At 37.8% G+C, this 17,213-nt stretch overlaps 1 protein-coding gene across 10 annotated transcripts in view; it reads right to left on the reverse strand.

Moving 5' to 3' along the window:
• NRXN1 (neurexin 1) overlaps window positions 1-17,213 on the reverse strand; it is a 728,802-nt gene that overhangs the window by 83,236 nt on the left and 628,353 nt on the right. For 5 of the 10 annotated variants that reach the window (XM_075147344.1, XM_075147343.1, XM_075147342.1 and 2 more), the window contains 2 exons: window positions 14,666-14,755; window positions 12,924-13,243 (listed from right to left, as the gene is read on the reverse strand). In XM_075147344.1, the coding sequence (XP_075003445.1) occupies window positions 12,924-13,243; window positions 14,666-14,755 (410 nt within the window). The remainder of the gene's footprint in view (window positions 1-12,923; window positions 13,244-14,665; window positions 14,756-17,213) is intronic. The other 5 variants (XM_075147347.1, XM_075147346.1, XM_075147345.1 and 2 more) reach the window with 1 other exon arrangement.

Below are 17,213 nucleotides of genomic sequence, written 5' to 3' on the forward strand. Positions count from 1 at the left end.
TTAGAGCTCTACCTTACTGTTAGCGTTTGTAAATAAAATCATGCTCACGCTGTGACTTTCACCCATGCCACTGCATTTTTCTCTTCTTTGACCAAGAAGGAGGTAAGGGAATGCCAACTGAGAGTTTTACTCCAACTTCCTGTTTTCTTCTGTGGCTGTACAGACCCTCCTTGTTACCTGACTGAAATACCTGAATACAGTTTCTTTAGTGTTTCTCAATTTTTTTTCCCATGGCTCCATCTACCTAGGTCACATGGTATTGTTTCATACTGATGAACTTGCCGTGCCAAGACTTCAAAATGAAAGCCTGCCATTTGGTTTGTTTTGCTAGTCAGCTGATCTGCATGAGCAAAGTTTGCAAATAATTCTGGGGAAACTGCGTGCTTAAAACCCAACCATTATTTGAAATATAAGCATCTATTTTCAGAAAAGCAGAAAACAAAAAAAGAAGCCACACCATGTTATAAAAATGGCCATACTTGGTCAGTTTAAAGGTTCATCTAGCCTGATAGTCTCTCCTCATAATGGTTAATAGCAGATACCTTGGGAAGAGCATAGGAATACGGCAAGCAGAAGCTAACGCTTTCCTGGAATACCCTCCTAACCTTCAATAGTTCACAGCTCAGACTTCTCATATCACAAATCCAAGACTTTTCATATATCACCAACATAGAGGGATGAACTTTACATAAGACAAATTATATGCTTTGTCTATAGTAACTGTTGATGAATAGAAGTAATGTGAAAGAAACATGTAGGCAATACGTTAGCTCTCCTGCTCACTGTTACCAGAAAACAGAGTATTTACCCCATGAGCTTCACTAGCATCTCTTGAACGGGGCTATTGTCCTCATCACTATCAGCATCCTGCAATTCAGAGGTGGTGAAGTCTTGTTAGGTGATCTAGCTCATTTTACCATCAACCCAGGACTACAGAGGGGAAACCACAATAGACCTCTTGTGATGCTCAATACCAAGTTAAAACCACCGCTTGTTGCTTCCTAAACATTGGTGAAACTTTCACCTACTAAGGTTAACAATGTTACTCAGCATTCATCATTATCATTTTAATATCGCACTAGGAAAAAAATGAAATTGCCATATGGTGGAATTATCATGTCAGACATCTGTTAACTCCCTCTTACGGAAAAACAAAGCACTTTAATATATTCACAGCATAAACGAGCTGATAGCTATTTTAAATATATGAAGATACTAAATTAAGTATTTTGCCCCACATTGTAGGATTTTTAGAGGCCTTCCTCTAAAGGCTTACCTGTATAACACTGAAAAAATAGATAATGGTCTCTATTTCTGTGGGGACTCATAGCGCTACAAAACTATTGCAAAAGTTTAAATGCTAAGGTCAGTTAAGAAGGCACTGCCACAACAGATTTGTAAAGCTTTTCAGACAGTTGATTGAAAACACTGGGCTGATCTCAGCTATTTACAGATTTATATCTAATTAGATAAATATAATACACTCAAAACATTTTTTTAAACACTGGCCTTGTTTGAATTTTCATTTTGAATCTTTTTTTTTTTTTCAAATTTGCCTGAACTTAACAATAAAGAATTAAAAAAATCAAACAGAAATAGATTTGAACAAAAGAGTTTCTTTTCCTTTGTTCTTGTTATGTTGCTGATAAAAATGGAAAAACTATTTTGGGTCATCCCAGATGATTCTTCCATCAATCATTTCATTTAGGAAAACAATAACCACATCCTGAACCTTCCTCTCCTGCCACTTGTGCATATAGTTTTAACCATGACTGCCATTTCATAAAGAAAATGCTACAACTGCCTTTATCTTTCATTTAATTATAATACGGTTGTTTGGATTACTCTAGAAAATATTATGTCTTAGACTATTCCTGCACATGGTGATTCAGGCTACCAGCATCTACCTCAGGGAGAGGAAACGTTAATGTCAATGAAATTATCAGGGAAATATTTTAAGTGTTTATGCTATCCTAGTTGCAATTGGACATCACCACAAAAATGTAACTAAAAAATTATGTTTATACACTCTAATACATATGCAAATACTTGTAATTTTTAGGAGGCAACATACATCTATCTACCACTGCTAGCCTACACTGTGGCATGATACACAAAGGTATTGATAATGCTTCAGTATGGATTAAATCAGTTAATTAGCAAGTCCATCACACCTAGCGAAAATGTATTCAGACTGTCGTATTCCATACCTCTGGGAGCCTGGAATTAAACAACTAAGTCTTAGTATTAATGTAAGGAATTATCAGCTTTGCTGAACACATTTAGTTTAGCTGATCTCCTTAAAGCATTTGGTAAAACTCCCAGACACTTAATTTTAGTGAATTTGTGGCCTTGTGTAACATGGAGGCTGGATCTACTGGTTTTCCCAAAATATGACCAGAAATAGACAGAAGGAAGGGGGAATATTCTCTTAGGGCTTTATACTTATTCATACCAGCACATTTGTGAAAGTCACAGGAGAATCTGGATAGGAAAAGAAAAGCAAATGATTAACTCCTGAATGTATCTAGGAGTCACCTATGGCTACATGGACATCAGAATCTCATGCTTGCTGTTCCCAGCGTTATGACAGCATCTACTCGGCACAGATACTAATGCTCTGCTTTAAAAACCTGAAAATAATATGCAAGTGTCATTTAAGATACGTCTAAGGCCATTTATTCTGACCTCATCCTTTTTTTTAAAGCGGGAAAATGTCAGAATGTATGTGTTCTCTATATTTATAGTGTTATGCTGGGGGCTGAGCAAAACTTTGTTCAAGCTGATGGGCATTTCAGCAACCCTGTCAACCTCTTCAGTCTTCCTTCTTGACAGAATCCACCTACAAAATCCCAAACATTTAGTATGTGGCTAGATTAAAAGATGTAGCAAACTAATATTGTACATTATACCTTCATATGTTTTGTTCCCCATGCGAGCCTTTTTTCTTGCTGGATCTGAGGGTATGTGAGCACCATGCAATCTCTTCACACAGGCTTCCTCCCACATAGTTTCTGCTCTTTCCAGAACTACTTCTAGTTTACATGTTCTCCTAAAACCTGGTACTTCCACTTCTGTGTTTCTAGATACTTAATCCTTAATAATCTATCCGAGCATACTCAAAGCCATTAATGGATTTCATCCTCACCCCATGATCATCTCACAGCTAATTTATTGATGAGAGAGGAACTGGAGGAAGATGGTATCATTTCCCCCAGGTCAGAATACAAACCTTGGTCTTTGATTTCTGTTTAATTGGTCAATATATCATCTCATCCTTCAGAGTGGATTTTAAGGAAATGGTTTCTATTTCTCAGTCCACGTTTCTATGCACTTCTAGGAGAGAGTGGTATAATTAGATCCATGGGACAACTTCAGTTCTTCTCTTCCTCAATGCAGATGTCCCTGCCCATCATTTATGTTCCCTCTTGGAAGAAACTGGCAAGTCTCACATGTTTCTTCCTTAAGTCACTTCAGAGACTTTACTGTTCACCTTTGCATTAAAAAAAATCCAATCTGATAACTTCTTCTGGCTTTTGTAAGTATGTGTGTGTGTATGCAAAACCATACTGCAAAAAAAGGGACATTTCAACAGGGAGTGGGTTAAAAGAAAGGAAAACTATGCAAAGAAATAATACATGCAAAATTATTTGTAACAGAGTATTTGCAAATCCTCTAGGTAAAGACCATGGAGACGTAACTGTTAGAAATTATCTAAGTCTGAAGCAATGCCCGTATACAAACAAAACCTGAGCACCAGCTATTCAGATCACATACTGAATACCAAATGGAAGCAAATACTTAAAGACAACTTTAGCCAACAGATTACATGAAACAAGTCATAAAATAATTATTGATTTATTCAAGACAGACATAGGATGTTGGTACTACCCACAGGAAAAAAAAAAAACAACCAAATGTTTTTTGAATAAGCCTTCTATACTAACTTATTAACTGAACATAGTCCCAAGAGTTATTTCATTAAAGAAAATGATCTGCAACCTGTGAAGCAGGCGTGCCTGTGAATGAAGCTTTGTTCTTAATAACAGTAAGTGAGCAGGAAGGCTTCACACGTTACTGCCACCGTCATGTTTAGAGAAACCTCCAGTATATAATATGGTTGTATCACCTACATTTTGAAAAGTTCTGATACATGTTTGATGTTCAACAAAACATCAAACAACATACTGTTGTAGCTGGGTCCTTGCCAGCCATACATAAAAGCGCATTAAACACTGCAACCTGCAGTAATTAACCCGAGTGCCACTCATATACATATAGCATGGAAACTATTGCAATCATCGTTTGCTGCAGCAGCAGCAGGACTAATACTTTGCTGCAGTACCCTGGGGGGTTTGCAAGCGTAGCAGCACATTGAAGCTGTGCTTTGTCCGAGGTGGCTACCTGCTTTGGGTTCCCACTGCTGGGAGAGCAGAGTCACGCCCCGCCTCAATCCGCCTTCCTTTCCCTCAGCTCTGAGGAATCGGACACAAAGGTAAAGAAATAGAATGTATTATTTCCTGCTTTCTGCAGGGAAATTGCGTGAGCCAAGTATGTAAAACACACAGTACTTCCGTCATAGAAATTCACCAAAGGAAACGGTGAACAAGATCTTCAGGCTTACCACAGCTTCAGTGAACGATAAGGGACTGAACGACTATCGCTTTCTTTTCACGGGAGCACAGCAGCTCTCAGGCACAACGCAGGGATTTCCATCCTGCGAGGCTACTGAAAACCAGTAGCGACTGTAACCCCCAGGCCTTTTCAGCCATCCCAAATACAGAAAAGTGCGTTAACAGCTACCTGACTGCACGGTTATGGGTCACCAACTCTGCAACAGCCTCTTGTTCCACCTGGGTGAAACAATCCCATTTCCGTATAATCCTGACGTAATGATGTTTGTTTAGCTGGGAGGCACTGAGGGGAAACAGCGGACAGAAACAGAGTATGAGACAGCACCAGGCACCGCTTTATAGGAGGGGACCCTTGCTAAGAAAGCGGTTGGAAGAAAGAGCCTGTGAATGCGAGGGAAATACTTCTCCAACAACAACTCACTGGCTAAATTTGGGGGTGACTTTGCTCAGCAGCCATTAGATACCATGTCTCGTATTATGCAAAGGGACGTTTTAGAAATATTACAGCATTAATGTGACATGAGCAACATATTAGGAGAAAAGAAGAGCAGCATGCTATGAAAAAACACTAGTATCAAGATAATGTTTGCTGTACTTGAAAATCAAAATTCACCACATTTAAAAAATGCAATGAGCCAGAATTTGAGACTAGATAACACCAATTTGGGTTAAAACCCCGACATAATAAAGCAAACTTTGTAATAAATGAGCTTGGTCATTTGAACATGAAAGAAGAACAAAATCGAAGCTGCAAGTGGCCTCAGATCATTTTTTCTCAAATTGAACTTAAAGAGAAACTTTGATTTGCAACCAATTAATCAACAATTTAGACAAGTGTCTTGAGGTTCTCTGGATACTAACAATGTTGTAATTTAATTTACAAGCATTTTTTTTCCCCTGTGCGTACACACCATAGGGGGTATTTTCAAAGCAGTGCTCAAGGCTTTAGCCGTATCCCACTGGCTTAATGGAAATTGCATGGTTTGGCTTCCTTTTTGACCCCAGTCAGCTTTCGCATTGAACAACAACAAAGAAAAGATGTCAATGGAGGGGTGCTAGTATGAGAAACTTCCAAGTTTCCATTAATTCTTTAAAACTCCGTTGCCAAGTCAGAATAACAATTCACAGAGTGAAATGGAGAGGGTCCCCTCCATGCTGCTCCTTCTCAGGTAATACCTGTGAAAGGCTAGGCTTGGCAGCACGTCTCACGACCAAAATGCATCATACCAGGCTGGATGGTGTCTCCTGAAGCTAATCCACAGCAGAGCTAAAGACAAAGCAGCCCACGCAGAAGTCGGTCTTCTCTGGACTGTATAGTGCAGAAAACGTGAAGTATCATTGCTGATCAGGTCCAGGCATATTTTTGCTTGTAGTTTTCTCAAGCAACTGGTCAAGATTTGCCTTTGGTGGCCCAGCGTGCTACACACTGCCTGTATGAACCCTTCCTCTCTAACAACAACTAACAGCGAGTCTTATCCTCTGAGCTTGACACAAAGCTCTGGTTTCAGAAGCGAGATTCTCTGTAGACTACAAAGCTAATGACAATTGCTATTATTTAGGAGTTCAACGACAAGGCTGCATGAACAAAAGCGTGTGTTTCTCAAGTAGCTTACACATTAAGGATACTCTGATATAGTATCTACATATAGAAATGTCTTGGATAAGATTTTCAAAAACATTGAAGTAATATAGAAACATTAATGAGTTTGAGAAAACTTTTGAAATCCTCATCCTAAGCACACATTCACTTTGTTTTTCTTTTTAATCTTTGCTTTTTAAACACAAAACGGGGGGAAACATGGCTCTGCAATACGCAACAGAAGACTAGGATGGCACCAGAACTTACGCAATTTGGCTTCTCTATGAGATTAATGTCCTTCAAATCTTTCTGCCAATGACAGATTTGACTGAATTGGTTGAGGGATTCAATATTTATTAAGAGAGACAGACAGACAACCACGCGATCACATAAGTCATATTTGAGAACAACAAACCAATCAGCCAACCCAACACACAGGTGTGCTGAAAGCTGCATTTCTAAAGCCACCCTATTTATATAACTTCAGTGCTCCAACTGAAGAGCTAATAATTAATATGCAAATACTTTGCAGGAGAATGGGAAAGTCAGATGTGGTTGGGTAGCAAATACCAAAACATAGCTAGAGAATTTTAGTGTTCACGGTATCCTATTTTAATTTTTTTTAGAGATCCTAGTTGTGTGTCAGTATTAACAAACAATTAAGTTTTTAAATAATCAATTGAATTATCAAAAATAATTAGAAGAAACTAAAAAAGCATAGTCTGATCGTTTAAATAAAAATGGCAAAAAAAAAGGGCGTGGGTTTCATGCACCTAGCTAGTTTTCTGTCTACCTGCAATTAAAATGTGAGCACTTCCACAACTACCATATTTGCATAGAGATCCTTAATGGAAATTGCAAATGAGATTTGTCCTTAACACTTGAATTCCCCAGGTTCTCTCATCTACCAAGCATGTATGGGCGCTGAGCACTGTGATGCTGGAAGCTATGGGATTCGTTTTACACTAGTGAGTATCTGTTGAGTCAAATCCTTGTGATTTACCAGACCCCTGGGGAAGAGCTTTGCCTACTGGGGCCAATGAACTGCGGACTGGTTGGTGTGAACGTCCAGAGGAAGAAGTGGCAGCAGTGCAGAGGCACGGAAGGAACCTAACCCCTGTATATAAGAACAGGCATTGCAAACCTTACAGTGGATAATTTAAAACCGAGGTGGGTGGAAAATACTCTTCCTCCTATTAACTACGTTGATTTAATGATTAGTGTGTCTCCAAAAAATATATTCACATTTACTATCCTGTGTAAAGGTCATGTACTCAACCACCATTCTTAAAATTGAACTCTTGCCATGGAAAACACCCCTGTCTTTTTAAAATGCTTGTTTTTATTTGGCAGGTGAAGATGCTGAGCCAAGCCTGTCATTGTCCCTGCTACAATGAATACCATTTAAATCTGCTGCTTCAATACACGTAAAGAAACATACCCTTCACCTGATGTATGCCCTCCAAAGCAACTGACCAAATTTCAGCTCATCAATTTAATATGAAGTCAATTTAATTCTGCTTGACCAAAAATCAGTGCCTATTGTTCCAAAACATGCAATCATCTCACAGTATATTGCAATTGCTGGTTAAGTGGCTTAGTGTTATTGATAAGAGCCCACTCTGATGAGAACAAAGAGGACTGCCAGCATCCCTTATGAAAAATAAAAAAAAGCTATTTTGCACACAACTTTCAGAAACGGTTTCCAACGCATGAGAGCAGAGGCTGCGCTCTGGATGGGCTGTCATAATCAAATCTTTAGAAACGGATTAGAAATGAGCATATTATTCTTGATTTACTATCACTTCATTTATGATTTCCAGTTAATACAGATCCACAAAGCCATGCCAAAGAGATACTAAAGGCCTGATTGTGCTATCCTCATTCAAGCAAAACCCATACTCAAAGTCTTTTTGAAGCCTTTCTCCTTCTGCCAACTCTTGCAATTTTTATTGCAAGCCTTGCAGTACTTGATGTTTTGCTTAACATTCCAGCTCCTGGAGTTATACAACATGTGAATCTCCTTTATTTTCAATTTTAAAAGAAGTTTATCGCCTTCATGATTGAATAGAAAAACTTGCAAATGAGACTTTTAAAAAGTGTCAAAAATAAAAGAGAAAAAGAAGAAAGAACTTAACTGCATCATTTTGCTGAATAACTTCATAAAGCGGATGATATTCTTAGACCAAATTAATCATTTCTGAGCCCCAGTGCATACTTACGGCTCACCAAAAGTTAGCAACACATAGCTGCATATTTTAACTTAACAGAAGTCTTGTTCTTGTAACACTTAAGGATGGGAATTTCTTTTCGTGCTCATAAAGGTACGCAAAGTTTTGAGCCTCCTCCCGTCCAGTACAGGCGGAGCGAAGGACCTCTCCCGCAATCCTCAGCTCCCACGCCAGTGGCCATGGGTTCCCCCAAGTGTCAATGGCAAAGTGAGGAGCAAAGTAGAGAAAACCTCTCACCGACCACCCAACTGCCACCAATTTTGCACCAACTGCCCAACTGGGACAAACTGGGCAGCCCAGTCCTTAAATTGCCTGCTCCAGAGTCTACCGTAAGCTACACACTGATCCTACAGGACAACTGTAGCTCGGGGGCTGCTATCTGAAGAGCCTGGATCAAAAACCAGGCAGTAAACTATCCCTCCCACGATGGCTGTAAATCTGTACGTTACTTGTTAACACTGAAACAGCGCAACGCTTTTTTTTTATTTCCCTCTTCCTCCCACCTCCTAATTTCCTTTTTTTTTTTCCCTCCTTACCTGATACCTTTTGTTTATTCTGTAAGCTATTTGAGGCAGGGGCTGTCATTTCCTATGTGTTTACGCAGTGCCTTGCATGAAGGCTGACAGCTCTAGATGCTACTATAATCAAAGAGAGAGGGGGTGTGTGGGATTTTTAAGGCACTAAGGAAAATGAGGCATTCACCTACCATTGACATTCAATAGGCTTTGAGTACCTTTCTCCCCTTTGAAAATCTACATTTACAAGTATAATAATTAAGATGTCTGTCATCACCAAAACATCCATTGTTAAAATATGACACAGCCTCCAAGTAGGGAAAACCTTCATTTAGAGCAGAGTCACTAACAAAAAGCATTTTTTTTTTCTTTCAGAAGCGCTAAGACCTCATTTGTCTAAAATCATGCACAACAGTATTCAACATACTTTCTGGAAGTATCATGTCTATCTTGTATCATATATTGCATTAGTTAGATATCTGCTGAGAAACACACACTCCATCAGTTTAAGCACTAACATTGTAGATTTTTTAAAAGAACATTTCCTATAAATAGAGATTTAAACGATCTTCTTTAAGTATTGTAATCTTTAATTGAATTCAATACCTCTGCAAATGGAGCAAACAATCTCTGACTGATTAGATCATTTGCTTCTCTTCTATTTCAGACATGCACTGGTTTGCAATAATGTAAGGTTTATTCATTAGCAATTGCTGTTCAGCTGCATATTTTCTTCAGTAACCTAATTAATGCTAGAAAGGTAACTTTTCTTCTTGTGCATTACAATATGGCAATGTAGTTGACACTCTTGCAGAGGTTATATATAAATAAAAATCAGGAAAAAAAAAGTAAAGGACAAACATGAAAGGGAATGCAGAAATTAAAAGCAGATTTTTCCATGAAATGGTGAGTGACTTCATCTCCCAGTGACATCAAGATGGAAAGCGATTACTCAGCAGGATAGACCCGTGGGAGTCCTATGGGTCACTAGCAGAGAAATTATTACATGCTGGTAGAATAAGAAAACAGGTATTAATGAAGAGAAGAAATTATGTCCTTAATTTGATTTAGTAGCTTCCTAGGTCTGAGTTTGTTGCATGAATAACGTAGCATCCTGCAAACAAATTTCAGCTTTGACTTTGGGGTGTTATCTATCTCTTCAAATCAAATCACAGGCCTGATTGCAAACTGCGTTCCAGTGCAGTCCCTGACTAATTAAGTGCATAGTCGTAATGACAACACGGATCCTACCAGGCAGGATGTTTAGACATAGCTTAAGTAAACCACTGTGTATTATTAATGGCAAGAAGGGCTCAGTTATAGACTCAGGATGCCATGTGCTGTAATGGCATTGACACTGAACGCTTTCCTCAGAAATATTGGGCTCTTAGATACAGAAATATTCCTGCCAAGTTGTTTCAAATGGGCTGCATCAAGGACTCTCATCAGCCAGGCTAACAGGTGAAAGAGGTTGATCTAAACCTCCAGAACGTGCTTTGGCGAGATGCTGTGCACCTCTGGATGCTCCTGGAGCCTCCCTGAGGCTCGTGATTGTGGGACATCAAAGAGCAGGTGCTGACAGCATTGTGGTGTAGCCAGCCCAGCCAGGAGGAGACGAGGGAATGGCACGGTTGCGTTGAGGTCATTGCTCCAGTGGCAGCGAGGTGCTCTCAATAAATTGTGTAGATGCTCTGATAAAGTCGGTAAGGGCCACAGCTTATTTCAGGCACCACAGTCTAGAAATAGAAGATCTGTGGAAGACCTTTTTGCCTAATCGTCTCTTTCCCCTCTTCAGAAAAGATTATACCTCACCGTAGTTGTCAGCTTAAGAAACTTTTTTCTTCCCCAAATATGCCATTGGAACACCTCAAAAAGAAAAATCTTAGTGGCTAGACACCCAAACAAGTGAGTAAATCATACTGGGGAACACTTCTGGAAGCTGAGGCCAATGGGCAAAGCAACTATACCAATAAACTCCTATCATCCACAAATCACGCAAGGTGCCAACTGGGAATGCTCTCTATGACGTTCTTCCTCCCAAATTGTGCCTGGGAGTTACCTGAGAGAGTGGCAGAGGCCAAAAGCATTCTGGGAACTGTTAGAACAGTTTAACTTAGTTTAATTTTAATTTAGTAGCATTAATTTAGCCCAAATTCTTCCACGCTCTGAGGATGTCCACTTTTAGATGCAGATCTTCCTCTGTGCAAATTTGATGAGGTCTTACATTTCATTGCTGCAAAATGCCGAGATCAGACTAGTTGGATAATAAAGTGGGAGATCCTATTTAAAACAGAATTAAGAACAAAGAAAATGTATTGCCTATTTAATAAAAACACTATAGTTTACTACAATAATCATTAAAAGAACTGCAACCTGTGATCTACAATGGATGCCATTTTTTGGAGGCAGCTGGTTCCATGTATCTCTAGTTGGGTTTTATTGCCCCTTTTTTTTTTTCCCCTTTGGATTCTCATGCACTTTAAATAAACAAGGAAAATGCATAAAACCCATGTTTATTTGAAAATACAAGTCAAAATGTTTTTTTAAAAGCTCACTTTTAACCGAAATGTTCTGCTTCCTTATACAAAATAACAATTTTTACTTTTACATCACTGTAGTTTTCAATCCGTAATATAAAGTGTACCAAAATACTACAGACAGAAAAGCTGAAGTGTTGAGTTTGATGCCCTGATCAAATTCCAACTGTGAGTTGAGGTTTTACACAGCAAACAGGCAACTTGACCTCATCCTCCCAGTCTAATCAGCATGTTCTCCTCCATTTCTGAGAAAATTAACCTCATTCATCACGTCGTGCTCCTGTTCCTCCCTACGGCTCGTGACACTTGCTTTTGCTCCTTGTCCTACTTCTGGATCTCGGAGCGCAGCCTGTCATGGCTTGATGGCACAGTGGGTGCACACGCAAGCACGTGAACCAAGTAAACAGGAGTTTTTAGCAGTGTAGCTTGTTTTGTTTTGTTTTTCTTTGTTTGTTTTTTTATTTTGGGTTTTGTTGGGGTTTTTTTTCGTTGGTTGTTTTTTTTGTTTGGGTTTGGGGTTTTTTTGTTTTTTTTGTTTTTTTTTTTTTGTTTTTTTTTTTTTTTTTAGGCAGAATAAATATAAAAATCTTCTCTGCCACAGAAATGTCCTCGTAAGTTTTAGGTTTTTGAAGTACAAAGTCTGAATGCTGTTACTCAAGGTATCCACAAGATGAAGGTACTTAATTCACTCACCTGTTTTTCCCCCTCCTTTTCCCGATAATTAAATTCCCCCACATATTATACAGAGATCCTGACAAAACCTAAAAGCTACTAAATATATCACTAAATTCATGAGATGCAAATAACCTCAACAAATAGTAAACAACAGCCTCTGACTTGGAGCCTGAGTCTCCCAGGGTGCAGAGTGCTCTTAATTCCCCTCTGCTGCCACTGCCTCTTAGGAGGAATGCTGCCCAAGATGATGATCAGTCATGGGACTAGAGAAACTGTTAATTCCTTCTTTTCCAGCCTCTTCCAACTTTTTGTCTTCACACCTCCTTCCTGTTCCCTCTTCAAACCGGGTCTCTTTTCTCTAACTCATGGATAAAGTCACCACTTCATTTCATTACCTCTAATTCCAGATATCCTGCATTCCTACGCTGAAAATAATAGATATAAGTCATCAAAGGAAGAAAGAGTATGTAAAAATATGCACCACTATGAAGATGGATGACAGGGTAATAAAACTCAGCACAAGAAAAATCCGAACTGGTAAGTTTGCCCAATTTAGAAGAACAGCAAAGTCCTTACTTTCCCTCTAAATGCTGATCAACATCGCATCCATGAGCCGTGTACGGTACAGAACTTTTATCTGTAATTCATGCATTTCTTCAATAGGAACAATTTTGTCTGCAGAGTGAACGCGATATAGGAAGCCACACTCAAAGATGGGAAAATATTTGCAAAAGGCGAGGAAGCCGACTAACCTGACCAATAGGTTCTTTTGTCGGGGTCTTTCCTCTTCTAGCGGTGCTTGTGGCCAAGGTGGTGGTTGTTTCCATGACTGACGTAGACATCTCAGACTGCATCGCTGTGGCTGTGGACTCAGTTGTCATAGAGGAAGGCACTTCACCAACAAGTCTCACATTTCCTTCTATCACGATGTTGGCATCATTTTCTGCTGCCATATTCAGAACTTTCAAGCCATTGTAGTAAAGACCAGAGAGTTGGCCTTGGAAAGGATGGCCACGTTCCTTGCCTCCAATTTTTATGGTTGCTTGGCTATTGAAGATTGTGAGCTGACGCCCTGTGAAGATAATATTATATACATGCAAAAATGTTGACTGTGAACACTATACACAAGTGATAACAGATTTTCATGGGGTGAATAATGGGAGCAATAAACTATAAGAAAAGGATTTGACTCATAATTCATTGCTTTTTAATGAGGTGTCCATGAAATGCCTAAATTTTGAGAACATTTGCATTTTTCTTAATTTACAATGTTTTAGGATTTTTTTTTTTTTTTTTTTTTGCTAAAAGGCCAATCAAATATATTTGCAAATGTGTTTAGTACTACAAATGATACCCCTCTCCCTTTTACCTGAAAGCAGTGTTAAGCTTTTTGGTGTGTGTCAGGAATGCCAGGTTTCTAATTCCTTAAGATTACTTTTTCTTCAAGTCTGCCAACATTTCAAAGTTTTTTCCACGCAATACAGCATAGGGCCTATAGCTTTAAGTATGTACATGTGAGTTTATGTATGTATAGACATATACAAATATGTATATACACACAGAGAGAATTTATATATATATGCCAACAAGCCACTAGGTCCAGTGAAGAGTAATCTGTCATATCTCTATATAAGTGAATAAAATATTTATATTTTTAATTAAATGTTTCAATTTTGTATTTAAATGTTTATTTTCCTTCAACATCCACACTGAAAAGAAACACATGGTTCACACTGAGTATCTCAGAGGCAGATTCAAAAAATAGATGTCTGATTGGCTTTCAGCAAGGCTATCAATTAAAATAAAAGATTTTAGATGTAAAAGCGGCTTCAGAAATGATACACATACCGATGGAGAAATCATGGCACATTTCCATTAAACAGAGAAATCCTCAGCAACAGTACCACTCTTAGTAAATAGAATAGTCACTTTAGCAGATTGGTTTCTGCTCACAAAAAGCATGCACACAACTTTAAGTTCTGTTTAAATTAGTGTTTGTTCCAAAATCCCCTTAGAAGGTTGCAAACGTTAAAGGGACTTCATTTTGATTGGCAATTCATATTGCCCACTATTTAAGATACCTACAGTTTAAACAAATTTTTTTTCAGGACCATAATGAAGATATCATAACTACATATATTTTTAGTTAATAATTTAGATGCTGGAACATGTAATATAATCTATGAATGATTTATAATTTTTGGTTAATGTTTGCTATGAGTACCTTCATAGATTGAGTTAGTGGATTATATTTAACAGTCCCTTTAACCTTAAGTTAACAGGGTAAGATTATTAAACAGCTGGTACTTCTAGAAATGTATAGAAATTATTATACAAGGTATGCAAATATTACTCTATATTTTACTTTTTAAAATTTGTTTTTAATTTAGTTTTACTGAAATTTATTTTTTATGTTTATTAGTGTTACAATGACGTACTACTTGGTTATGTTCAAATTATTTTTTTATTTGAAGTTTTAATCAATGTTTTTTACCTTTGTCGAGTAGCCATTCATCAACTACTCGACCAAGTCGATATGGAATTCGCTGTCTAGCAATCGCCAGGCGCTCGTTATCATTGTTTCCTTTAAAGTTTAAAGAGACATTTCATTGGTTAAAATCTGTAAGGTCAAAGGTTAAAAGTTAATACTTAAAGCTTGAGCTATACAGTTGCCACATGATTTTTTGAAATTTGGAATTTTAAAAAGTGCTACCTAGAACATTTCATGGTTCAGACTTTTCATTCATTCATTTATTTTATTTTAGCAAACAAAATTATTCCTATGTTAATTGAAAATTAGAAATCTGCATTTGAGCTAGGTTATTAAACTTATGTTATAGACAGACCCAAAAAACAAATTTAAACATCATCGAATGGCTTTACAAAAAATGATCATTGACCTCAGGGTTTTGTCTTTTTTGATGTTTCTTATTAACTAGTTAAACATGTTCAGGTGAAACAGGTTTAAGTTTTCAAAAGACATCCAACCTCTCACTCCAGGTTAGTCATTTAAAGAAGAAGAAGACGACAACTCTTAATCACCATCTAAGGCACACTTACTTCTGCTGTCTAGAAATAGACCTGCTGTAACTTATTTCCTAGTCAGAAAAAATACATTCTTAGTCGCTTCATTTAAATAAATTCCAGAGATTCAAATATATGGTACAGGACAGACCAGGGTATTCACCGTTTGTACATTCTCATAGAACACATTGACAATGTCTTGAAGGAACACCAAGGCTTTGACAAAAGTGACTTGCTGAAAGGTAGCCTGGTTCTGAAACATGGAAGCACTTTAAAATTTAGCAAGAGGCCATCTGTAGCGGGCTTTCATAAATTAAGAACTAACCAGAACTCGGCAATGCAAAACACAAACTTGTCACATTTGCAAACCGTATCTATTCTCAGTCTGTGCAGATACCTTTGACTTCTTTAAATAAAACAATGAGATAAAATAAGGCTGGTACAGTCAGAAAAATATCAGACAATGAGGAATAATTAGCAAATCACTTTAAATATTTATTTCTAATTATAGCTTTTTGTGTTTGAATGATATAGGTGATCCCTCAGCAAACCATGTCTGCTGCTTAAAACTTGTCTTAGGAGAATGGTAAACCTTCCTTCAATGTACAGGTTTTTGGTGGCAGCAGTATTTTAGACCAACAATACCTTTTTCTTCCATTGTATTGGTTCATATTAGTAAATAACCTGAGAGATAAGAAGAGCCAGATGAGTAAAAAACAGTCATTCCTAATTCAGGTCCAAATCCAAAGTCAATCTTACTAGCTCAAACGTGCATACTGTCTTTGACTTCAAAACCCAACAATGAACCGAGTCCTGTATCTGCAGTGGAAATTTAAGTACAGGATGCAGTAGCCCACGTAGTGCTCAGAAATTAATTTTGTTGAGCTAGAAGGATTCTACTGCTAATTATCAAATCAAAGTATTATCCAAATTCAGAAAATCAATGTTCTAGTTTGTCAGACAATTATCCCCACTATTAGCATCACAAGCCATAAAAGGCTTGCAGGGAAGAATCAGTACCATAGCCCCCAGAAACAGCAAGAGCAACAGCTTCTGTGCCAAAAACCATGGTGGTTTTATGCAGATGTCACTTATTCTGCAGTGACAGAACTGCTACTTTCCATGTTTCATGTCTCCCTCATTTGGTTTAGCATGGACATAGTTCACTATCCTAAAAGCTGATCTATTTTCTTTTGATAGGATGTCCTTTTCCTATTCACTTTCCAATGTAGAATCGTAGAATGGTTTGGGTTGGAAGTGACATTTGAAGATCATCTAGTCCAACCCCCCTGCCATGGGCAGGGACATCTTTCACTAGATCAGGTTGCTCAAAGCCCATTCAAACTGACCATGAACACTTCCAATGATGGAGCATCCACAACTTCTCTGGACAACCACAGAAGTTGGTTCCACAACTTCTCCAGGCAAATATGCTATGTGAATTTCTATATGCATGTCAATATTAAAAAGCGCATGGGTATATATATAAAAAGATATACATTTTTTTCATATGTATATTTCGCTCTGTTCTCAACTTTCAGAAACATTCTCTGTAAAACAGTATTTTACTGAAACTTTCCTTTTTCTGCCTTTCTAAGAAACTGAAAATTTAGAACAAAAGGCTTCGCTACACAACTCTTGTGAGAATACAGAGTGTCTTAAATTTTTTTTCCTGTTATGATCTTCAAAATTACTGCTCTTCATCCTGGGCTCCTTCACTTACAACAAACTTCTTGTGACTAAATGGAAATTTGAGAAGTACAGGAAAAACATGAGAAATGTCATGTGATCAACATGGGAACAAAGATAAGTAGTGTGATACTCCATGTTTCTGTTCTGGGTTTGTATCTTCTATTAAAAAAAAAAAAAGTATATATACACACACACACACCAGTGAGTTAATAATTTATACTCCCTGACAGCCAGTTACTTTTAACACTTATGTTTAGCTTTTCAATAAGATGTTTCTACAGTTTTTATGGAGGCATTATCAGTTGATTCCCTGAATAAGTGAGAGA

This window comes from Calonectris borealis, chromosome 3 (genome assembly GCF_964195595.1).
Source record: "Calonectris borealis chromosome 3, bCalBor7.hap1.2, whole genome shotgun sequence".
NCBI lineage: Eukaryota > Metazoa > Chordata > Aves > Procellariiformes > Procellariidae > Calonectris > Calonectris borealis.